Genomic DNA, 25,180 nt, shown 5'->3' on the forward strand with positions numbered 1-25,180 from the left:
CCGTTGTTTGGTTTTCTTTCAAGCAAGGGGGCAGCTTTACATCAAACACTGACTAGCTTTTCCATTAACTTAAATAAACAAAACAGTATGCTTCAAGTTAAGTGAACATCTTTTCTTTTTTTTTTTCTTTTTAATAACTGGGTGAATTAGAAATAAGAACAAGACATTTACTTTCAAATAGGAAATTAGTTTGCATGCTATTTCTTCATGTTAAAAATACTTTGGAACACTCACAAAAACAATGTTAAGCTGAATTTATGGAAATGTTCCATATCAGTTTTGAAGATGATATGCCAGATGTCGGGGAGAACTCTTTCATCTGCAATAATGGAATAGTTTAATCCACCCTTGTTGTTTTTGAGTATAGTCCAAGTGTATTGGTCATCATGGGTGGGTGATCCTCACTTAGGCAGGCATGAACCAAAAAGCACAAGTTGTGAGACCTCTAGCATAAAGTCACAAGAAAGCAACAGCAGGAAATACTCCACTGAAAGTAAAAATAAGCTATTGCAATATAAATCAGACAGTTTACCATTGTGACAACTCACATTTTGAAGCACTCTGAGACTTGCAGATACAATCCGATAATCAAGTGTAATGTAACTTGAAAGCAAATATAGCCCTATTTATGATCCCAGCAGAAGTAAAGCCAAAAATACAAATTTAAAATTATTATAAATCCATCAAAAACATGGAATATTTTTCTTTTTATTGAGCAGGAAGGCTAATAGTTAACATTGTGGTCTTCTATTGGGAAAAAGTACTGTTCCATTTGAGACACTTTAAACACAAAGACATATGTTAATTTCTGCATTCTTGTTTTAAGAATACACATTGAAGTAACATTGGATAGAAAGTACTATTGTTAAATGTCTTTTGGGAATAGTTTTTATGGCCTTATATCAGATTAAGATTGTTGTCATATTAGCCATACCACTTCTATTTGTAATAATCTTTTTAATTACTGTATTACTTGAACAGTATTTTATGTGTCACATTCATTTAATCCACTATGGTTGTGATTCTGTAATGAAGTGTATCGTTTTATCAGAATGCATTCCCACAAGCTGTGTTGAACCACAGCTTGTAGTGGTGGGGGCCTGGAAAAGTACAGAGCACAACATAGAAAACGTTGTAATATAGCACTGGGCTTTTCAACTTGCCATGCCACTTCCAGCACGGACAGCTACTGTGCAGAAGGCATAGGAGCAGAACACATTTGGGCACTGATTCAGGTTAAGCACCCTTGCCTTGTCACCACTGAAATGTCCTGAACGTAACCATTATAAGTATGATCTTAAGTTAAGGTACAGAATAGAAAAAGCATGTTCATTTGCACATGGCATCTCCATCTTGAAAGAAAAAAACCAAAAAAAACAACAACAAAAAACCAAAAAAACCCCACCAAACCAACCCTCAGAAGTAAAAGCCGTTTACATTTTGTGGTGTAATTTACAGACTGCGTCACATACACCAGAGAAGGAAGGTAGTAGCACCACAGATGGAGGCAAAGTGGAGGAGAAAGGAAGTAATGCATTAATTCAAAGTCATTGATTTTATTATTTTTTTTCCCTTTTCAGCTGCCTGCCACTCCCAAACAAACATGTGGGTGATGTTCTAGCGCTGAAAGCTATGGCTCGCTCCTTTATTTAGCTATTCTATCTGATAAGTTAATTCAGTTTGGACATACCAAAGACAATACATAACTGTGACAAAGTACTGCAGTCCAGACTTGATTATTACAGCTTGATCCCTTTTTAACTCTGTTGAGTTAATGGAAGGAAGGTACAGGAAAAGGATCCTATTCATGAAGTCAGCATGGTTGGGTCACTTCTCCAAATTCATGGTACTTGCTAACCCTTTTGCAGTCCAAATACAGAAATCACATGAGGATCTGTAAGTTGCACTGCATTCAAGGGGTTTTTTGGTACATTTTCTATGTTAATGATTTGCGTTAGGTCTATTTTGTTGTGCCATGATGTCCAGGAGTACTAAAAGACAAATCTATAAGGAACTTGCTTTGCTGTACTCTCAAATTTAAGAGGGTAAATGTTTCAGCACACCAAAAGAAGTCATGCTATTTTTCATGAAAACCTCATTTATTTAAACATTCTGCCTCACATATTTGCTTAAATGTAGGCCTTGGCTCTTACATATATTTTTCCTGTGCAAACAAGTATTAGTGCAGGTTACCTTCGCTCAACTGTGAAAACTTGTTACCAGGGCAATCAGTCCAATATACTTAACATGAAAGGGCCAAAGGAAAATTTAAAAGGGAAAGAGAAAAAAAAAACAGCAATAAAGGGGGAGTTTATGGGCTGCTAGAGAGTTATACAGAATTATAGACGCTACCTCATGACACTACTGGATAGTGACTGCACTGTTAGAGTGTGGGTCTCTATATTAACAGGTTTTGCTGCTCCAGAAGTGAGAAATTTCTCCAAATATTTAGTCATTTGGTACCTGCTGACCTGATGTTATGTAACAGATTTTGTGCTGGTATTTACCACCGCAAAGCGCAGCCTCCCAACACCAATGAGTTAAAAGTTGTCTGGGCATCCAGCCCAGATGAATAACATCCCAAATGTTGAAGGAAGTAGCAAGGGAAATAGAAAAGCCTTTGACAGAAATTGTTGATAGCTTGCTAAGGCTGGAGAGGGAACCAGGGAATTTGGAGGTTGCTAATGTTGTTCCTATGTGTAAGAAAGGATCAGGGAGGATCCAGGAAACGACATAGCAGTGAGCTTGGCTTCAGTTGCAAGAACAATATAAGAAACATAAATAAGGGACAGAAAACTTAATTTAGTAAAATAAAGTAAGCCTATATGCATGGAAGAACTATAGCGGTCTAATTTCTTCAAGTATTTTACCTTCAGCTGGTTATTTCCGAAAAATACTAATATAGAATGTCTCACAGACAGAAGGAAAACTAATGAAGTGGACAGAAAGTGAAAGATTTTTACAGTATCTAGAAGTAAATTGTCCATACCACCTGCAGTACTGTGCAGGTCATTGTATGTCCGATATCAGACTCACTGGTGCCATTGCTTATGTAGGAGGCAGCGTTTTCAGTTCAGATGAATCTATTAGAAAAAACAGACCAAGTCATTTTCTGCTCTCACTCATACTGAGAACTCAAAAAAATTTAAACAATTAACTTAAATATTTATCATTTACATTCAAAACAAATTGAGAACAGCTTTACTGGAGTCAATGACAAGTGCAACAGTGACATCGGTGGAATCATTCTGGGTTTAGATTTGTATAAGCCATTCAGAAGCTGGTCCATTGGTGTGGGCAGAAATAAGAATTTGAATCCCATAAGATCATTTTAAGAGCCCTCTTTTGTATCTGATGGAATATTCTGCTTACTAAATTTCTACAGACCAGAATAGATTTTGTGACTTGTTTGAACAGATGAATATATACCCAAACAAGGAGAGCATGAAAATTCTGTAGTAAATTGCAATATGTTGAGAGCCAGTGAACAGCAGGAAGCTGAGCACTCCAGTCACAGGAGCAAGACATACTTGAGCGAGTTAAGAATACAGTTCTCCAGCTCTGAGCACAATGTAACAGGTATACGCTAGAGGAGAAGACGTTTAAGTGGGTTAAATAAGATGAAGGGTAGATTTCGATTGCATTTTCTTTTCCTGCAAGAGTTTGAAGCACTAGTGAAATGCATCTTGTGAATTTATGTACTTCTTATAATGATATGAAGAAAATTACAGAGATTAAGCGGTTGCATAAGTGAGTGAGCAGCATGAGTCAGGGGGTTTGGGAAAAATGAGTCACAGCATGAAGGGAATGGAGCCAGGTTTGTAGTTCAGAAAGAGAGACTAGGAAAGAACTTTATGGATGTAGATAAGAGCCTGACAGAATGGACTGCTGTAGAGAAGTGGAAAAACTAACTAGCTCTAAAACAGGGGACGATACACAAGATTTAGAGAAAGCTATAACTAAAAAGCAGGTCAGACAATTTTTTGTACACAACTGGTGGTTGAATACAGAGCAGGCTGCCAACATCAGCAATGGAAGGACATAATTGTGTAAATCACTTCAAGAGGGAGTGCGGGTACATTTTTGGAAAGTGAGGGAATCACTGGGTATAGCTATTAGTGAGGCTTGTGGAATTAGAACTATGAAATGCAAGTCAATTTATATTTTGAAGGAATACAGGAGCAAGCTCTGCTGCCCTCCGTGGTTCTCGCATCATTTCTGTGGCACCCTGCAAACTTCAGACAATAGCTTCTGCAAATCAGAGTATTATCTTAGCCTGCAGATAGTTAGCAATCTGAAAGTCTTCCAAAATGAACTTTCTAGAATAGCCCTGGTTGTATTAGAATGAGTCATTGGGGCCTGATGGCCATATTTACCATAGTAGAGTTGAGCACTTCATAAACCTTTCTGAAAGAGCAGTGGGGCTTACATGTAATTTAATTGAGAGACCAGTGTCCTTAATTCAGTGTTCTTCCCCCCACTTCTCTATTGACTCTGACTCTTTAAATCAAATTTAAGGTTTTTAATAAAACAGTAATCATGACAATTTATAGAGGTCCATACCACCTAACCCATTTTGGGAATGGTAAGCTTTGACTGAGCACAAACCTGTGGAAAAAGACAGACTATGAAATTTACATAATGAAAGACTGCGTGATGATACTTAATGGATCTAAATTCACACTGTTCAGAGAACCTGAATTCTGTGTTTTGCAATTCCTCGAGTACTTGACTTTGAAACTGTCACATTCTTACAGTGTAGTATTCTGGACGTAACACCCATGACATATGGAAATTAAAGAACTCAATCCAAACACATTTGACAAATTTTGTTAAATTTTTATAATTTGAAGTACAAATAAATCCCATAAGAAGTCTGCTTTTGAGTGACTTATGGAAAGACTACATAATTATCCGAGTTCAGTTATTACAGTGATCAAGACACTGAAGGTAAGCCAGCTCCATTTTCAATTAAGATCAATCTGCAGACACCCAGGCTGTTTCAGAGGAAATTTTCCAACTACATAGGCTGTAACTGTCCAGAGAATAACTGTCTGGGAATAAAGATCTGAGCAACATCTTGGATCAGAGATACAACCAGTTAAGAATTAATCAGTATCTCACAGGTTGCATGCATCAATAATCAAATACCAGTCAGGTTGTTTAATGATTTAATACAAACTTACAGCTCTTGTTTATCCGTAGTCAACAGTACAACCTTTTAAAATATTAACCACTATTAGGAAAATATCAGTTAGAAATTATTAGAAAAAAAGGGGAATGTTAAAAAAGATAATTTTCATTACTGGTTACCAAGGTAATTTACATTGCCTACCTAGATGAACAAATGTATGTGTAACACTAGAAATGAAATTTAAACAAAGTTGATGAGGAATAAGTTGAGGGTATTTTCAGGTATAGCTTACAAGATACACGCTTAAGATAGAAGCTTCAGCCTATGGCATCAGTTGCTGAAACACTTACAGAAACAAACTTCATCATGATGACACCAAGTTTGGAAAAGAGGATACAGAGGAAAGATGCTCAAGAATGAGCTTGTAAAAGCCCATTATTTTCTTTCTAGATCTGTTTCTTATACTGCACTCATCACTGTGGTATCTTGAGTGCTTTCCAGTAGTGCATTAAGCAACATGACAAACATCTGTCACATGTTTGTTCTCTCACCCTCTCCCCAGAGACATAAGTGTGTGCAGTGGAGTGTCTTGTTTTAATTTTTTTAATTATTATAAATACACATGCACGTAACACATTATTAAGTATTCATGCTAGAGGGGAAAGGTCAGAAAAATTTATCCTGCTCTTAGGATTAAGGCTGGTGAGCTCTGTGATGTTCTGTCACACCCTTGCCCCAGCTTGCTGGGTCTTCACAGATACCACATCAGTCTGGTCATGGGTGTCTATGATAAGCAGAAACCAAAAGTATGGATCCCAAATACCCTCATTTACTGTTCGCACTTAAATTCAGTGATTTTGTCACAGAAGATCAAATGGAATGAGATGGTAGAATTTAAGGGAAAACGTGCTTTGTGTAACCACTATCTCATCCCCACATTATGGCACTTGATACAGACTTAAAAGCAGGAATTGATGAATCTTCCAGCTCACTGTCACAGAATCAGAGGGCACTGTGCAAGTTGCAATGAACAAGAAAGGAATCTAATGGATTGGAAGAGCCTGATTTAAACTGGAAAAAGCTACTAGAGTAATGGAACAAAGACCTGGGAGTTACCAGCTGCCATACAGAGGGGACATAACTGGAAAAACAATCTGGGAGCTTCTGATCAGCATTCAGTCATCCTAAACAACTGCAGTTAGACAGTCTACCCATTCAAGAACCACGAACACAAGTGGGAATCCCGGATGAATATTGGCACCACCAGTGTAATGCTATTTCATATAGGGAGAGAAGTGTGTGTGTGGGCACACATGTATGATAGATAACTACTGCCACCTCAGGAAAAAAAAAAAAAAAAAAAAATGGAGCTGATTATCCCAAGGAGACCTGCAATGCTGATGTTGCTTACTTCCTATGAATTCCAATTCTTCAGTGCTCCAATAACTCTCAGGACAGTTAGAAAGAAAGACTTTCACTAACGGAGGACAATTCAGGTCACAGTGAGTGCCAAGAAGCAGGAGAATTCTCTTTGGCCCTCACTCAAAGGCATAGATGCAGAGATCTGTGCAGCAACATCATATGGCAAAATCCACCAGTGCTTCTTTCAGTACTCCACAATGGCTGGGCTGCTTCTGGTGTCACACCAATTCAATTCACATTTGGCACTGCTTTCAGCGCTGAAGTCTTCCACTCACTTCCTCACCCTTGCATCAGTCACAACAGTAGGCATATCTAATTATTACAGTACTAGAGATTTCAGAACCGAACATTCCAGCACTGAAACCTTTCTAGCTGCCTGTTGTTCTCCCACGATACTTTCCTTGAAGCGCTTAAACATGATCTTTAGGCCATCAGCCTTCCTCTAACATTACTGATTTCTTTGCACAGATGTGAGCAGAACTGCTCCAAGCATGGCAACCTACTGCCCTTCCCCAGTGAAGGCTAGAGGCTGCTGTCCTGTCCATCACTTCCCCACCTTAGGCAGTTTGGTAAAGTTCACAGGAGGGGGGGGGGGGGGGGGGGGGGGGGGGATGGAAGAGAATTGGAGTTCTCTGAGAGTTCTCAGCAATACTTCATTCCATGTATCTTTTCCGTAGTTTGCCTAGGGACTCATTTCAACAAAAGCCACCCAAAAGACAATCCAAATAGCAATAAACTACCATGCAAATGCAGAGTTAACACCACTGATAAAACTCTGCTGAAGTCCACTAACAGTATGCCACATAGCTGTATGCCTTTTCATGGCATGCTAAAGAGACAGGACATACAGTCACAGCTAATACTCAACCTAATTCAGGATCTTAACTTGATCAGGAGAGCTCTAAAGGATTCCTTCAAAAAGTCTCAAGAAAAAGTTGTTCTCATTAACACAGATCTTCCTGGCCACAACATCAAATCCTCCAAAGGTTTCCAAACAAGGAGGCAGCTAGCAGTCAAACACTATGTTTGAATAACTGTTTTTCTTTCAAACTGAACTTACCATTGGGAAAAAATCAAAGACCCTGAGCACATAAGTCAATCTAGTTTGGTTCATTTTAGCTGGAGTAGCTTAGCTTAATTTCTATACAATAATAAGTGGAAATCGAGCCATGGATAAACACAAGGACTTAATACATTTTGAGTTACCTTTTAAGATGGCTTAGTTAAGTTTACTCACATATGAAGTTCCTAAAGATCAAGCGTGCTTTGTTCCAGCACACTCTGTGACAAAAAGGATTTGAACTGCATGCGTATTATAGCCATTTTATTTTCAGCTTTTGTAGAAACTAGGAGTACATGCAAAGCCCAGCGAAGTCCCTGCAAAGACTTGCATTGAACTCCACCATGCTTTGGCTTAAACATTTAATGATGTGTCAGGCTGGTATGAGGCAGCCAGCTATAGTCTCTGAAAGTCTTTACACCTGAGAATGTGCTTTTCAGCTGTCAGTACAGAACAATGCAGTCAGCAAGTCCTGCATCAACACAGCAGCTTTAGGACCGATATTACGCAGAAATACAAAGACCAGGCTAACATAAAAGGACTTTATGTCTCCTGTCAGATAAGGAGAAGATATATGTAAAATATTTGGGCATTTGTGGAAAGGGCCAATACTGAGAATTCAAACTGTTGATGGCTTTTTTTTTTATTGAATCTTGTGGTCAAAATTGTTTTCATTTGCTATGAGAAAGTATCCATCATTTTTTCCAAAGCACCACCCAGAATCTGCCACTGGTGATGTTCTAACGTCCCCAGTGCCTATACAAATAGAGAGGTCAGCTGAGATTTGTAAACTAGAGATCATAAGTTTTAAGGAATTTGTTTATTCAGCCTAGAGTCTCCAAATTGTGTACAATGCCAAAATTAAAAAGTTCTTTCACTTACTGTGTCAGGTTACAATAAAAAGCTTTCCAGCGTTTTGGATGTTCAGATGAGAAAGCAAACTGTAATTCCATTTTAAGCAACCTGTTTGTCAGCACATGCAGTTTAATTATAATTAAGTACCTCCAGCAGTTATAATGAACAGGCAAAATCAAAATGTTGGGTTTATACTTGTATAAACCTGCATTTAGTGTGAACTAAAAGCTGCCTGAATTACACTGAAAAGTATCAGTCTAGTATTTGCATTTTTAGCTGTACTGTTCAAATATAAACATACATAAACTGTTTCCAAAGACTTTAACAGATTGACTGAATTAGTAGAGTTTTCAGGGGAATGACAAGAGGCAGATATCTTCCTGATGAGAAGGCCACCACATACCAAGTTCCAAGCCCCTGCCCAAAGTATGGAGTACGGGAATCACGCAAAAGAGATCAGAGCCTTTTTAATATCAGCAAAATAACATATTTCTAATTCATCTCATTCTTGAGAAAGGACTGAACTACGCTTGCTGGAATTTTCCAGAGTAATTCAGCATGCAACAGCCAATCAGCATGGGAAATAAAACAAAAAAGTCAAATTATTAAAACATGACAAAGTTGCAAGAAGTTTACAGAAACTTCTGTAGTTAGAAGTAAAAAATAGTAACGGCATTTGACAAATAGAAGTATTTGATAGTTTAAAATAACCATATCTGAAAATATTTACAAATGCAGTGTCAGAATTAAAAGCTATTAGAAATCTGTTAACATTTCATTGCTTGCAAATGGAATAAGCATCAAGATGACAACTTTGGAGTATATTTGAACTTTGCTGCCTTCACTTATAGGTAGCTTGAAGATGCGTAAAGCATTTCAACAGGCTAAATATTTTAAGTAAACTTTATGACTAATATTTGCTTTTTTCGATAAAGATATAGATGAATGTGCAACTGGAACCCATAATTGTAGAGCTGATCAAGTATGTGTCAATTTAAGAGGGTCCTTCAGCTGCCAGTGTCCTCCAGGCTATCAGAAACGAGGGGACCAATGCATTGGTAAGTGTTGCTCTAGATTAAGTTATTTTCTTTCGCTATCTGTAATCAAAATAAAGTTTGCAACTGTAAAGTGTATAGGTATGTGTACTGTAAAATAGCTATATAACTTTGAAATACAATGGAATAATCACTTTATCACAGTAATTAATCACTAAAACATAGAACTAGAGACTATCTGAAGTATAATCAACACTGAGTTCAACTTCACAAGATTTATTTTCCTAATAGTTACCATTGTGTTTATTGTTTGCATTGGGGTATTGCCTAGTGTCCCAGATATCGTCCTAAGTCTACTGCAGCAGCAAACTAAAGGATGTCTTTGCACTGACCTCAGCGAGACTTGACAGATATGCAGGACAAAGCACCACCTTCACACAGACCTAATCCCTGCTCTGCAAAGTCCCCTTGCACAGTCTGTTTCAGTACTCAGTTTTACAAGTATAAATGAAAGAGATTGAAACTCTGAATGCAGGTATATGATATTTGCAACTTATAAGCCACTACACTTTATTATTTGTGCCAAAATAAACTATTAGCACCCTTGGGACCTATATAAGTATAGCATTAAATTAAATCCAAGTGCAGGGTGAACACTGCATCTTTCCTATTCCATTCTTATTTGTTGATATTATGCAAAGGTGCCATTATTCTGTTCCTTCAGTCCTCCTTCAGCCTCTACTTAACACCTCTTTAATCATTATTTCAATCGACGAATTGCTTTTATAGGCACTTCAGCCTTAAGCTTTAGGTTTGTCAGAGATAATAAAACCAACTATGAAATAAGAGAATCAAATATATACATCATGAAGCAACATTCAAGACTGCCTCTTATAAGACACAAGACTGGTTTTCTGCAGCCTAGAAGAAACACGTTCCAGTTGCTTTGGGTTTTTTCCTGTTCAGCAGAATAGGAACAACAGAACTTCAGGTTTTCCTCTTTTTCTTTGCATTAGAGATCCTGCATTTGCAAGTGTTTAAGAATTTTTAATTTTAAGCTCATACAAAAAGCCTTGCATAAGCAGTCACTGCCTAACAAGAGCTGCAGGAAGGAAATGGGGGAAGTTTCAGTACACATCTAGACTGACTTACATTTCTGGGCACAGCTCTTTCTTTAGGGTTCTGAGCCAAAGGCCATAGAAATCAACCCAAAAATTCTTATCTCTTTCCTAAAGAGATGTGGATCAGGCCTTGAACTGGCCTGTCAAATCGGTATAAACACAGATAAATCCGATTCCTCTCAGTTCTTTGTGCAAGAATAGGATGAGTAGTTTGGAATGTAAGTAGAGGAATAGTTTTGATAGGTCATTGATTATTTATTTTTTTCCTATTTAAATGTGGGGTTTATCTAGATTTTTCTAATGCTGTGCAATAGCACATTTAATGTCAAGACCCATGGCACTAACTGAAAGTTTTGCAGGACAATTACAGCACTGAAAAGAAAAGCAGCAGAATGATACATCCTTTTATCTACATGTGAATACATTTATGCATCTAAATCTATACATGAAGGTGTCTGGAAAGCGAAATTTCCCTTCTCCTATTTAGGTCAAAACCAAGAATAACACCTGTGTTACATATTACACACTGACCTAAATTGTAAGTCCATCCCTACACTTAGTACTGTCAGCATTTCAGAATAAAGCCTGTCTTTGGGGATTTTTTTATAACAACTTTGCCAGAAAATGTTCTTGGGGCCAGATCTTGATAGAGGTTCTCCATATGGGAGGAAATGTTTCTCAAATTTGAAAGAAATTTTTCCAGACTACTTTGGCTTAAAGGTAGAGGGAGAAAAGGATTCATTTCTAACAACTGATTTTATTTTAATGTAAATTCACTAATAATTTCTGTCTTTTTTGAGAGATTTTTATTGTAAAATTTGCTTCTTCACATATTGCAAAATAGTCTTTCCTGAAACATGAGACTGCAGATAGAATGAATTACTTTCCAGCATTACTTCAAACAGAAGATTTAGCTGAATTGATTAGATAATGCTTTGCCTGTAGATGTGCATGGAGCTGATGTGCCTAATCCTGCAAGGAAAACTCCCACTGAATTAAAGTCAGATCCTGGAAGCATTTGTGTGCATAAATGCAGTGCCTAAGCAGCAAAGCATTGCTCATGTGTCTGTATTGTATAATCAGATCTTTAAACAGCAATTTGTAAGAGCTTAGTCCTGTAAAAGTCAAGGATGGACGAGATTTACTGTGCCTCCTAATTTAGTCTATTTCTACTTCCAAATTTTCTCTGCAGCAAGAGAGTTACAGCAACAATTGCTACTGTACAGATAGCCAGGAATTTTCCAGCATAAGCCTTTTCATTCAGAACCATCCAAAACCCTCCACTGCTAAGTTTAGCCCCAAACAGTGACTGAAAATTTGACAAAGAAAGGGTTAACTTCTAAAGATTATTTTTTCACTTGATATTAAAACAAACACTTTCCTCATTATAAAAGAAGCCTTGGCCTCTTTTTAAACACATCTATGGTGGAAACAGCTGGAGGTAGGAAACTCAAGATCTGGCATGGATATGGGAAGTGCCTTTCTTTGTTCCAGTGAAAACTGGCCTTATTTGTCTGAGCATTGAGCCTTTGAAATTCACATTGTGTACATGTACAGAACACGGCACGGATTTCTTCACCAAGCTCAAGCAGGTCACAACCAAAGATGGCTGCTGCACATACATGCACCCTCAGCATTATGGCATAATAAAAAAATAATGAGTTTTTCAGACAAAAACAGAGGCAGCATCTCCTCAAGAATGCAAGTACATGCAGACAGGTACAAGAATGGGCTGTTGCACATGTTGTATGGTTTGCAGGTGAAAACCCAGCTCCAATGCACATTAGGAATGCTGAAACTTGGAAAAGCAGCCTGCTCCACCTCAAAACTAGGGCTAATCTGCAAGGAGAGCCTGTGGACAGTTAATACTGCCTGAGATAGCACCAACTGCAGCCAGTCTGCTCACCTTCCTCGGTCAGGCACAAGGGGCTAGTGCTGCTGTATGGAAAGGTATGCAGGAGAGGCACGGAGGGGCAACGGAGCAACAGCAGCCCCCTGGGGAGGCAAGCCTGTTTCTGGGGAATCCCTGTGGAAGCGTAACCTGTTTCCTTTTCAGGCCCATTAATCTTCTATCCTCGCCATTCCCCTGTACTTGCACAGAAAATGTGGACTCTTCCTAATGGAGCTGAAAAGATTTAGCACATGCTAGGAGTGCTGGATGCAAGGTTTTGGAAAAACGAGACCTACAAGCCACATTCACTGTATTGGTCAGCATTATGTCTGATCATGAGAAATCTTGGTTGAAAAGCAGAACAAAAAGCTCTGGAGTTTTACCTATTTAAAATAAACAAGACTAAGCAGTATTGTGGAGCTGAATATAAAAATAGAGTTAGAATGCAAATTGATCTCAGTGGCTGGAAGACAATCAGCATAAAACTGATATTTACAAAAGTTACTGGAAGAAAAAGTAAAGTACCATTCCTGTTAATATCCATGGAAGCAGTACCTAGCTCACATAAGCTTTTTTCCCATCTTTTCAGGAAGAGCAATAAACTCTACAGTCTCTTCAGATACAAGACATCAACAGTGAACTACCATAACTCCATTTGAATTAATTTCTCTTTTTTGATTACTCAGATATTGACGAATGCACCCTGCCTCCATATTGCCACCATCGATGCGTGAACACTCCTGGTTCCTATTATTGCCAGTGTAATGCTGGTTTCCAGTTAGCATCCAACAACCACACCTGTGTAGGTAAGAACTTCTCTGCATGTACTTACACATGAGTTCACAAATACTGACAGATGACTTGCCACAGTTAAAATTTAAGTATCTTCATCCCTTAAAAAAATACCAAAGAGTAAGACATATCAGTTGCTGTATTGACAGGCACTACTGCAAGTGATCCAAGTAGTACAGAAGGATTAGAAAGAAAATTGGAGCCTTATCGAAAGCCTCTTACTTTGTTTGCATAGCAGGTTTCTGAGGAGCATCTAGTTTGGCAACTGGAACCCTGGAAGTTTATATTAATTATTTAATCTTAGATTTAATTATTCTTTCACTTCTGGATTGCTTTGCATTGTCATTGGCTTTCATGATATTATTGCCAGTTCATCTAACAAAGGGTGGGACTGGAAACCAGGAGAAGCAATACTGTACCTCTGCAGTTAAGTGATTATCCTCAGCACGTGATAAACGTGGGGAGGAAAGCAAGCATGTATGTCACATTAGACTATCTGGAAAATAATGTTAAAAATGAAAATGTGTGTCACTAAGGACAGTGGCCCTTTAGAAGGCAAACACTAAGGGAAGCCTTGCAATAAACTAAGACTTCTGTTAAGATTGAAACTAAGTTCTGTTCTAGAAGAATTAGACTAATAATAAAAAGTAACTGTCTGCTGAAGTACAGAGAGAATGGCCATTAAAAAAAATCAACAGGTTGGTGATGGAGATGGTCAGAATTCCTTTATGGCTATAATTTTTATATATATAAAATCTATACTATATACATATTTTTATATAAAAAACCAGTCTGGGTTTTCCAACTTCTACCATTACTTCCAAGTGTTGCCATGTATTACCAAGTGCCCTGGCACACTGCATAGCACAGAAGCCAGAGGAATTTTGTTCTTCACCAAATGATAGTATAAAAAGAGTTGCACGTGGATACAACGTAATCATGTGACAAGTTGTTACTTATTTGACCCTTTCCATGGCTCAAATGCAAGGTGTATTCTTTCAGTTACACTCACAAATCCATGACAGCTGCGCATGTGTTAGGTGCTTCACCAAAACACCCCTTCTCTAACCTGCTGGCCTCCCAGCCTAGTAAAGCATACTCATACAAGGAAAGGTGAAGTAAATCTTAAGAAGAAAATTTGTACATGAATGGTTGCTGCATCAAGACAGACTTTCACATCTGCAACAGTCATCTGGCAGAAGAGGTACTTGACAGCTGCACCAATTGCACTTGTGTTACAGCTTTTGCATATATTGAAAGTGGGTCAATATTTCTTGGAAGAAAAACAAACAGAATTGTGGCTTTGCCTAGCTTTTTTTTTTCCTTCTGGTAGCATTGTCATGATGTACATTCTTTGCACTCTTGCCAGAAATTAACTAAAGAGAGGAAGAAAAAATAAAACTATGCTGTAATCGGTTTTCCTCTATTACCACTCATTTTCAAGACTAGGAGGTTCATCATATAGAGAATTAATATCCTTCTCATTGGTTTAGTTTTTGTGAATGCCTGATCTTAGTCGTCTTTGTCAGTTTTTAGGTGTATCTATAAATGACTGACTGTTGCTGACATATCAGCATTTGCAAAAGCCATGAACTCTATCTTTTTCCAGACACAGCTCTCTACTAATGGTTATATCTGATAAACACAAATATGAATTAAAATCATGCAGGGAAGTAATACAAGGGAAAATACACTAAAATCTGCAGAGAAAATTACAGAGGAGCAGCAGTTAGTCAACAGCCTATGAAAAACAAGTGTTACAGATTCCAGAGATGATTACAGTTATATAAACTTCCTATTAAAAATTGCTTTTCTCATACCATAGTGTTCTCACATATGTTCTTAGGATGGACACATCATGGAAAAAGTCTAGCACAGAAACATACCTTCCCCCAATATGGTCTAGGCCTTACAGCATTGCAAAACTCTACTGGCCTCAAAGGCTTATGTTATAATTGTAATGGAATTTAAAAGAACAAATTTTAGAGTAATAAATAGCTCAAATCTTAACCATGGCATGCTGAGAGGCCTTATCAGTATATGTTCCTTATATCAATTATTTATAGAGACTTGGCATTTCATACCTGAAAAAGAGACACTGGAATGTGGAGTTTAATAGCCACACTAAACATTTTTGGAAGAATTCATCACACATTAGAATAACTCTCATTCCTGGAAAAACACTCTTTTTCTACATGGAATGTAAAGCATAGATCTGACATTGTTCCAGTGACTGCAGATCTGTATTGATACAGTCAACTGAGCTTCTGCTAAGCAATAGACCCAGACTGAGGACTAATCCCTTTAATCAGCCTAATTATCAGCTACACAAGATAAAGATCTGTAATTTTTCCTTTCAGACATAAATGAATGTGATGCCAATAACCCATGTGCACAACAGTGTTACAATATACTGGGTTCTTTCATCTGTCAGTGTAATCCAGGATTTGAGTTAAGCAGTGACAGAATTAACTGTGAAGGTAAGCAATTTTTCTTTTGTCTTGGAAGAGCATTTTATTATTTTTTTTAAATTATTTTCTCAGAAGTCTTTCTTTGAGCTAAGGGATAGAATTCAAGTGGAGCCACCCTGTGGGTGCAGTTTGTAGCCAAAACCCTTAAGAAATTTATTGTTTGATTTTTGCAAATGTGGTTGCTATGCACACCTTAGTGGCTGCATTCAGGTACACTCAGATATGGGTATCTCTAATAGTAAGTGCAAAACAGGACAGACATTACATTTCAGATCACAGCTGGGAAGAATAAGGCTTCTGAATACTTGTTTCACAAACTCACTTGAATTGTGTGTGGTCTAATGCTGATGACCATTAAATGAATCTGAAAGGAATGCAAACCAAAAACAAGTGTAATTTTGTGTGTTGTTAGGTTCCTCTGAAAATAAAACCTCAAATTTTTTATTTTAAGGAAGTGACAATTGTGCTTTTGAGGTGTTTTCAAGCCTGTGTATACAAACAGCGTGTCTCCTGACGATTATACAATCAACACTATTTCCTCTGCCAGAGCCTCCACAGGGGTCCTCTAATCTCCTTTTGGATACATGATGATCTCACCCTTAAAGCCCATATCCTTTCTACCAGTCTTTTCGAGCCAAAGAGGTCGTTTTGGTTTACCACTGCCCTCCTAAACAAGCCAGCAGACCTATTACAGATGCTCCCTTTCCAAGCTTCTTAAGCTATTTCTACTTGCAAGTGAACAGAACAGGGAGCAGCAAGTATGCAGCCTCCAAGGACATCCCTGACATAAAATCAAGAACTGGGCTCAAACCTCAGAGGTAGTAGGAGGGAGTTATGCTTTTTTCCAAACCATTCCCTAGTTTTGATGGGTTTAATTTAATTTCCTGTTAAAGACATATACTGTTAAAATCTGTTTCACCCTACACTTCTCTAGCAAGGGACGGAGGGTTACACAAGGATAAAAAAAGCAAAGGAGAATGGTATACACTGAATATTATTTGAAGATAAGAAAGTGGCCTTCCTCTCTTTCCCAAAGAGCTACTCCATTAGCATAGGGCACAAGTACAAAGGCAATGTTGTTGCCTTATGAACTAACCTCACATCTGTGTCTGTTGTGAAAGTACTCACATTTTGGAATACTAGAAGTATAAATTCTTTCAAGAATTATTTTCCCAAATATGTTCTGAAGTCTAGTTTAGCTTCTGCTTCCTCAGTTCCAAGATTCTCATTTGGAAGGTTATCAATAAAACACAGGTAGAACTAGCCCTTCTGTTTGCAACTTTGAGGCATTAAGCGGTATATTTCAGGTTTTTGATAACTTACTCTTTTTAGACAGAATTCATTCTTTTTTTCCTGTTAGAACCAGCATTTAGCTATTATATTTAGTTCTGTAACAAGGTAGATGTTAAAAAAACCCAAGAACTTTAATATCGCTTGCTCTCTGCAGACACTGATGAGTGCAGAACCTCAAGTTATATATGTCAATATCAGTGTGTCAATGAACCAGGAAAATTCTCATGTGTCTGTCCTGAGGGATACCAGGTAGTAGGAGGCAGAACATGTCAAGGTAAGTGTCTCATCTTAGCAGTCTCAATACTGTATTATTAATCACACCATTTCAGGCAAGACTAAGAATGCTTGCTATCTAAATATTTGTCAGGACAGAATTATCATTATGTTAGCAAAAGATAGGTTGATAAAGCATTTGATGATTAATTGTCTATCTTATATTAATTCTTATTTGATTCCTTCAGCTCAAACTCTTAAGTCCTTGAGATTACTAGGAAAATTTCAGTTGTTGAAACCCTTAGATAAAACTTGTCTTGGATGTCTAGGTAGCAAGTCTAAGTTTCAGAGATAAATATCTCGGAAAAAAATCAGGCCTTTTTTGTGGTTTGTTTGTTTGTTTTTTCAGACACTAAACACAGCTTTATATCATGTTTCATTTTTTCCTAAATCCAGCCACAGTAGAAATTAAAGATACAGCTCTTCTGATAACAGGAGAGGGGAAAAAAGCAAGACTTGTGCAGCTTAGATAATTTGTGTTTAGAAAAAGAAATGTTCTGGTCAGGTGCCACTGAATGACAAAATTTTGAAGTTTGTAGGTTTTCCTCACTGGTGTTAAATATCTCTGCATCTTATTAGAGAATATTGCAGAACAACATATTAAGTGCAAGAATTATTGCTTCTGTGATCCAGAACCCAATTTAACAGTCATTATTTTTAGACATAAATAGGTGTGCTAATTATTGACAGAAGGGATGAGGAAATAACTCATTTTTTATTAATAGCTTTTTATAAAAATCCAGAATAATTTCTATCCCTTCCTAAGAACCACAGTTGATACTTAATATTGTGGACTGGGTAGTTTGACCATCTAAAAATCTGTTTGTGCCTTCCGAGAGATTACATTTAAGTAAACCCTTTCTATGACACTGTTAATTTCAGGATACCATATATGTAGACACTAGTGGGGTTCTGACACTCAGGATAATAGAGCATTAATGTAGTGCAAGTCTGACAGTCCCCACCTCTATTCAGGGTTATTTTCCCAAGCAAAAGAAGCAGCTCTGCTTTACACAATAATTTAAGTTTTCATTATTCCTTTCAAGGCTATTTTAGTTAAAATGTAGCCATTAACTAAGCACTTTAATTGCTAGTGTTTCATCATCTAACTAAAGATGAGAACCAGCAGAAGGCAGGAAATCACAATTCTTCCTTCAAACCTTTCTCTGTCTACAAGATATCTGCTGCTATAACATCATTGTTTGCCAAAGTATTTCTACAGTTTCATTACATTTGTTTAACGTGCATCTTCAGCCAACTAAAAAATCTTCAGGCTTAATTAACACTCAATAAACATGTCTGCATAGAGAAATCCTTTATAGCCAGGCCCTAGAAAAGCAGGGTAAAGATGACAAGCAGGTACCTTTTGTTGTTATTTTGAAGACATTGTGGGTTTTCAGCAAACCCATTTCCATCTGCTTTGACACAGCCCCTTTTCCTTCCTCCTAGATATAAATGAATGCGAGACTACGAATGAATGCAGAGAGGATGAAATTTGCTGGAATTACCATGGAGGATTTCGTTGTTACCCAAGAAATCCTTGTCAAGAGCCCTACGTCCTTACATCTGAGAAGTAAGAGAAAGATGTCTTTCATTTTTCGGGATCCTCCTCAACAGGCAATATGACCAAATACAACAGAAAGCAAGTACCATTTGTTTGCAGCTATCACAGTTTCATCCTTTTTTGTTTTTCAGCCGCTGTGTCTGCCCTGTATCAAATGCCATTTGCCGAGAGCTGCCTTACTCTGTTGTGTACAAATACATGAGCATCCGTTCTGACAGAACAGTACCCTCCGATATCTTCCAGATTCAGGCAACCACTATTTACCCTAATACTATTAACACATTCCGGATCAAGTCTGGAAACGAAAATGGAGAATTTTACCTGAGAGTAAGTATCAGTGGGAGTTGGACCCTGAGCGGGCTATAAAAACCACCAGTGCTACTAAGTGTTATAGCATCTTGCCATTTTGACAAACCCATCAAACATCCCCTGTAAGATTATCACAGCATCCCAAGGTTTATCAGCTTTTTGATGCTTCCTTATTAAATGTGCTTAGTTTCCTAATATTGAAAAGCCTTTTATTTTGTACCTGAAACCTCTGAACTGAGAGCCAAATATTTCTTTCAAATTAACACTAGTAGTGATCACGAACATTTAGCAATCCTGGGACACCCATGTTGGATTCAAATGAGATATCTCTGTGCTTTTCACTCTGTACTAACACACCACATACCTGTATTTAGGGGAGGATTAAAAGAAAGTTTTACAATTACTTTAATCACATTTCTCATTTTTATAAAAAAAGTAAAGAAATCAATAGTAGCTTGAGATGGGGCACTGATTTCTAGAGCGCTAAGTTCAGGCCAACTTACAAAGGTTTTGTGTTGAGACATGCTTAAACCTCTGTTTCCCCATGTTGCTGCAACTAATCCAGAAAACCACAAAAGTTTAAATTACTTACAATAGCAGTATTTCCTGTTGGTATAACGCATTCAAGTAGATACACATGAGTGAAAGTGTCTATAACATCTGCTTTTTAAGATTTTTTTGGAAGAAATCTGATTTTCTTGGACACTTGTAATATTTACAAATTCCTGGGAAATCCTGTTTGCTTCATATGTGGCTTGGCACTCAGTAAAACAATCAGCACAAAAAGCTTCAATCAGAACTACATTAATTGGAAGGGTTTCACTTTTGTTTATTTTTCTTCAAATCTGAACATTCAGAAGTTTTGATAGTACATCCACAAAGTGTACCAAGATACGGCATTGCCTATGTAAATCACATTTCCCCAAGATGGGAACAAGGAACTACTCATCTGTGTATCTCACTTGTTCTGGTATAATTTATAATCCAGTGCTTTTCTCTGGATTTAATACAGATCAAAACCCCATACCTACCCCAAAAATACAAGCAGTTATTTGCTTAAAAAAAAAGATCACTCCAGCTCTAGTTTGGGTTAAACCCCAACCTAGCCTTCCTTCAGACTGACTTTCTTTAGACTAACAATTCCAATCTTCTGTTGCCACCCAACAAGAAATCGCAAGCCTTAAATAAGGAAGCGTGTGTTTATTCCTGCTAAGGGACTGTGGTAAACAAAGGCTTACTTAAAAGTTATTCCCATTGTTTTAGTAAAACTCTGAGCTGAGTTTCAGATACAGCAGATGGATTGGATTCATCTGTATGCCCTTATTTGACATGGTGAGAAAATATTTGTAGTAGGTAAAGGGAGAGATGGAGTTTACCCTTTTATTATCATCAGTATATTACAAAACTGTTTAATGGACTAGCAGCATGCCACAGACAAGGCCTGTCAATGTTCCCCAGCAGCACGATCCCAGACTGAGAAAAGAGCTTCAGAGCAGTACAATATGGGGATGGCAATAGGCATACCAGTTGCAAAAATTCCCAGTGTTTATAAGGGGAGCACGACTTCCTCTGGACTACAAACCATGAGATAGAGTTTCCCTCCACTGAACAAGCTACATCACTGTTAAAGATATTAGATCTCTCTTGTTTTACTTATTCTCCATATATTTTAAAAGCTGATAGATGGGGATAAAAACAAAGACCATCCTGGGATAGATTACCACTTTTCATGTCCTTTAGAAGAGGCAGCATAACCAGAAACAGATTTTGCTGTGCAGTTTATTCCTCTGAGCCCTAGTCAGGTAAAGTGTTCCCTGCAGCAAAGCCAGGTGTGAGATTAGTCATGGCCATTTAAAAATGTTAAAAGAATACTTGCATTATATATCTCTGTGCTGAGACAAAGCATTTTTACTGTGTAGTAAGACACAGGCACTCTCTTCATGCTAGTAACTAGGAAATCGTTTTAGATTCGACAGAATTAAACTTTTTTTTTTCTGTTGTTCTTCCAGCAAACAAGCGCCGTAAGTGCAATGCTTGTACTGGTGAAATCACTATCAGGACCAAGAGAACACATTGTGGACCTGGAGATGCTAACAGTCAACAGTTTGAATTATCGTACAAGCTCGGTGTTAAGATTAACAATAATAGTGGGACCTTATGCATTTTAGTGGTTTTCAATAACCCTTCACTGGCACTTAAAGCAGCCAAAGAATATTATCTTAAAGAAAGCACTTACTATTTTATTTATAGATTCTGCTCTTTTTTTTTTTTTAAGATTTGTTTAGTAAGTTGATATCTTTAATCCACACATTACACCTGTAATTCAAAATTAGTAGATGTGTTCCATAGTATAACATGGGCATTGTCACTTTCTGTATAAAGATTTAAATCTTTTTTATTACCTTTCTTGGACTAGATACATACTACACTTTTGTGTGAAAACTGTACGTTCATACTATCCTGTAAAACTTCACACATCCTTCCTAGCCAAATAAGGTCATTCAATTATGAGGTGTTCTTTTTATTTCAAATGCTAATGCAGCTACACTGACAATCTCTAAAAGAAAAAAAAAAATGTAGTACGAGTGATACACAAAGTAATGGTTATCTGATAAGCTAAAATATATTTCTTTTTAACTATTTTGTAACAAAAGATAATGGTCAATAAAAATCTATTTCTGTAGACATTTATGTGCTATCACAGTTGGTTTTTGTAATCTGGGTTGGAGGCAAAGTTACATTGTGAGAAACATTTTGCATTGGGTTTTTATATGCAGATTGCGTTAACCATACCACAGAATAACATTCTGCTCTCTCCAAGAAAAATAGACCATAGGAAGAAAATTTCTCCGACAGGGAAAGAAACTCCAAATGGAAAATCAGCACGCAGGGCACATGTGTCCATGCTTTCTCCTGAAAACACTGTTGGTAGTTACTGGTTAGAGGGATACAGCGTTTCCAGACAGAGCACTGTTGGTAGTTACTGGTTAAAGGAATACAGCATTTTCAGACAGAAGTTAACATGCTATTTTTCCAGAAATATTATGTTGTATACTAATAATTGAGTGCATTTGCAATAATAAGTTATATCATTTTCAGGCACTCGGTCCTATTCCTGCTCTTACAACTCAGATTTATCATGTACAGTGTTCATAAAATTTATTTCTAATTCAAGAACTAATAACATCTTTTGTAATATGTAAAATCTTTCTTGATTAAAACATAGTAGTTAATCTTTTGATGTACAAAATTTTTAATAAAGATCACTTACCGTATTGTATTTAGTCTTTTTTAAGGTAGTTTATTATTGAGGCCGCATTAGAGGGCTGAATTGTCAGCTACTGTGGGAGTCAGCAAAGCCCCGTCAAGTTCTGCAGTCAGAATGAACCAGATATCTGTCCATATGGTATTAGTTCATGGAAGACTAAAACCACAATTCCTTTGTAGAGGGACAAACATACTACCTACTGAGTTGCAGGTTTACCGTCATTAAAAGAAGAAAAAATACACCAACATACATATAATGCTAGTTAGTTGCTCATTTACAGGAAGGAGCCTCTTTTCTACTTAAAATTCATTTTCTGTAGAAAATATTTGCATATTTGTGAATAGTGCATAGATGATACAAAAAAAACCCCTTGTGATGCAGACCCACTGATTCGTATTTACAGTCACCCTCAGTGATTGCTTTCAGAGGATGTGCCCAGAGAGGCAATAAGCATTGCTGGAGGACTTGGCATCCAGAAGTCCTGCACAGCAAGAAAGCAAAAACTCACTCCAGAATATAAAACTTAGAACAGGCCACAACTGCTCTGGTTTAGGGTGACACATCCCCCACGCTCAGACAAATTGCAGAGCAAGACCCTATTATCCAATGATCATTCCTTCAGGCAGTCATTTGTGGCTTTAAACAAATACTTCATCTGCCAAAAGGGTCAAAGCACATGGTTGTAGCATAGACCAGAAAATAGTGCTGGCGCTGCGTTGCGTTTCTTTGCCTGAGGCCCCAGAGCTGTGGGGTGAGACCCAGGTAGCCTTCATCCCTCTCTGTAGAGAGCAGCTCACCAATACAGCCCCAGCTGCTTCGTAGAGGGATTTAATTGGTGTATTCTATGGTGAAAACTCTTTGTATCAGTTTGGCTTGTAGGAAGCTCCTTCCTCTCCCCAAAGGGATTCCTCCCCATTCATCATTACTACAAATCCACTTGGTTTGAAAGGCAGCTCCTCAGCCCACACATGTACTGAGCAAAACGCCTCTGACCACCTCCCCCTCCTCCTCACAATTCTTGTGGCAAACAGCACATGTTCGTTTCCATACTCAGTTTGTCAACTAACATTTTCTCTCTACATAGTCTGTCCTCACAAACAAGCTGCCCTGGCCCTCAAGCATCCCCCTCTCTGCCCTCAGCGTTAACACTGTTCTTTTACACTGACTTTTAACTTGCCAAATTGTGTAATTCAGCATTGCCCGTTCCAAGAAACAATCAATTTTGTTGTTGTTTCTAGGTTTAAGATGGGCAGTTTTCTCTTGGTAGGTGCCCAGAGGAGGCTGAAGTAGCTTTACCTCCTTCAGTCCTGGAACTTTCAGGGCACCAGGCTGGTCCCTGTAGTGAATGCAGCCACAAATCATCCCTGACATCCCCAAGCTGCTAGATTCTGCCCTGAGGAATTACTCTATGTTCATTCTCTGCCAGTTTTATCACGAGCGCTTTTCAATCTCTGCTTATCTGACAATGACCCAAAATTGATTATTTTTTTATATATCTATAAACCACAACATTTATATACTTATGAAATGGCACAAACAGCAGAGATAGTTGGAGCTTATGCACATGCCCAATCCATACTGAGCCCACTCATTACTCCATATCTCATTGTTCTCATAGATTGTGCTTAACCCTTCCCCCCCCCCCCCCCAAACTGTCCTGTCAACCATCCTGCTCCCCATCTGTTTGCAGTGTTCAGGGCTATATAAGAGCATTTATGGCCCAAGCTAGCCACATCAGAGGTTATCACAGGGCTCAGGAGCCGCTTGCCATTGTATTGCTATGTGTTGGTTGATACCTACACGTAGTCACTGGGTGTGGGCACCACTCTCCAATGCATGACATTAATCACAGCACTTTTATGGAAGCAAGGAGCTGAAATAACAGCAGCCCCTCCAAAACAAAACACAAGCAGGCAAGCAGAGCAATCCAGGGACTACAGCAGGGCTGTGCAAAAATTGGAAGGGGGTGGTTGGTATTGTTTTGGATAGGGGTGCGGTACCTGATGGAGTGAGTGTCTGAAAGAAGCCCATAATCAAAATGAGAAGATAGTTCAGAGCCCAAACAAGGAGAGCTTTTGTACACTGCACTGTGCCAGAAAACCTCTGTGTTGTTAGGAGGAAAACCCACAGGTTCATCTGATTCTCCAAAAAAGCATAACTTCATGTGTTCCTTGTAAAGGAGACTGAGCTGCAGCAAACACACAACAAGAGTTTGAACAGCTTCTTGGGTTAAAAAGGACACTGAAATCCCAAGAAATTATATGAGCGCAAAGTGTTTGCTCAGCCTTTGCTATATTCTACCGGCACAACCATTATCAATAACGCACTCCAGGAAAGATTCACATATAAATCCCTGTCACTGCTGGAGAATAATCTAAAATCAGGATCACATGCAAAGTTTAGTATCTTCTCAGAAATAGAAAACAGGGAGAAAAAAGTAAAAAAAAATAGGACTTTGAGTAAACAGAACTTAAGGAAATAGAAATGCAAGTTCATTCACTTCCCCAAGACCACCTGAACACAGTGCAGTGGGATTATTTTGTTTGGAAGGTTCACAAATGCAAGTTTATTGTTGAATCCTGTTTCCATGACTGCAAAGAGTTGCTTATGTTTTGAATGATCATCCATGTTTCTAACTTTATAACTCTCCTATTAAAATATAGAACAGCTGCTGCCCCAGTCAGCTGTTCAGCATATGGAGCCCACCAGGGACAAAGCCCACTGTTAACACA

General features: G+C 38.0%; 1 protein-coding gene across 2 annotated transcripts in view; it reads left to right on the forward strand.

Moving 5' to 3' along the window:
* The window catches only part of EFEMP1 (EGF containing fibulin extracellular matrix protein 1), a 49,572-nt gene extending 27,117 nt beyond the window's left edge, over positions 1–22,455 (forward strand). For both annotated transcript variants that reach the window (XM_056357641.1, XM_056357642.1), the window contains exons 5-11: positions 9,407–9,529; positions 13,165–13,284; positions 15,631–15,750; positions 17,189–17,308; positions 18,757–18,880; positions 19,003–19,198; positions 21,190–22,455. In XM_056357641.1, the coding sequence (XP_056213616.1) occupies positions 9,407–9,529; positions 13,165–13,284; positions 15,631–15,750; positions 17,189–17,308; positions 18,757–18,880; positions 19,003–19,198; positions 21,190–21,348 (962 nt within the window). In that variant the 3' untranslated portion in view covers positions 21,349–22,455. The remainder of the gene's footprint in view (positions 1–9,406; positions 9,530–13,164; positions 13,285–15,630; positions 15,751–17,188; positions 17,309–18,756; positions 18,881–19,002; positions 19,199–21,189) is intronic.
* The last annotated feature ends 2,725 nt before the right edge of the window (positions 22,456–25,180 follow it).

Source organism: Falco biarmicus, chromosome 12, assembly GCF_023638135.1.
Source record: "Falco biarmicus isolate bFalBia1 chromosome 12, bFalBia1.pri, whole genome shotgun sequence".
In the NCBI taxonomy this organism is placed as follows: domain Eukaryota; kingdom Metazoa; phylum Chordata; class Aves; order Falconiformes; family Falconidae; genus Falco; species Falco biarmicus.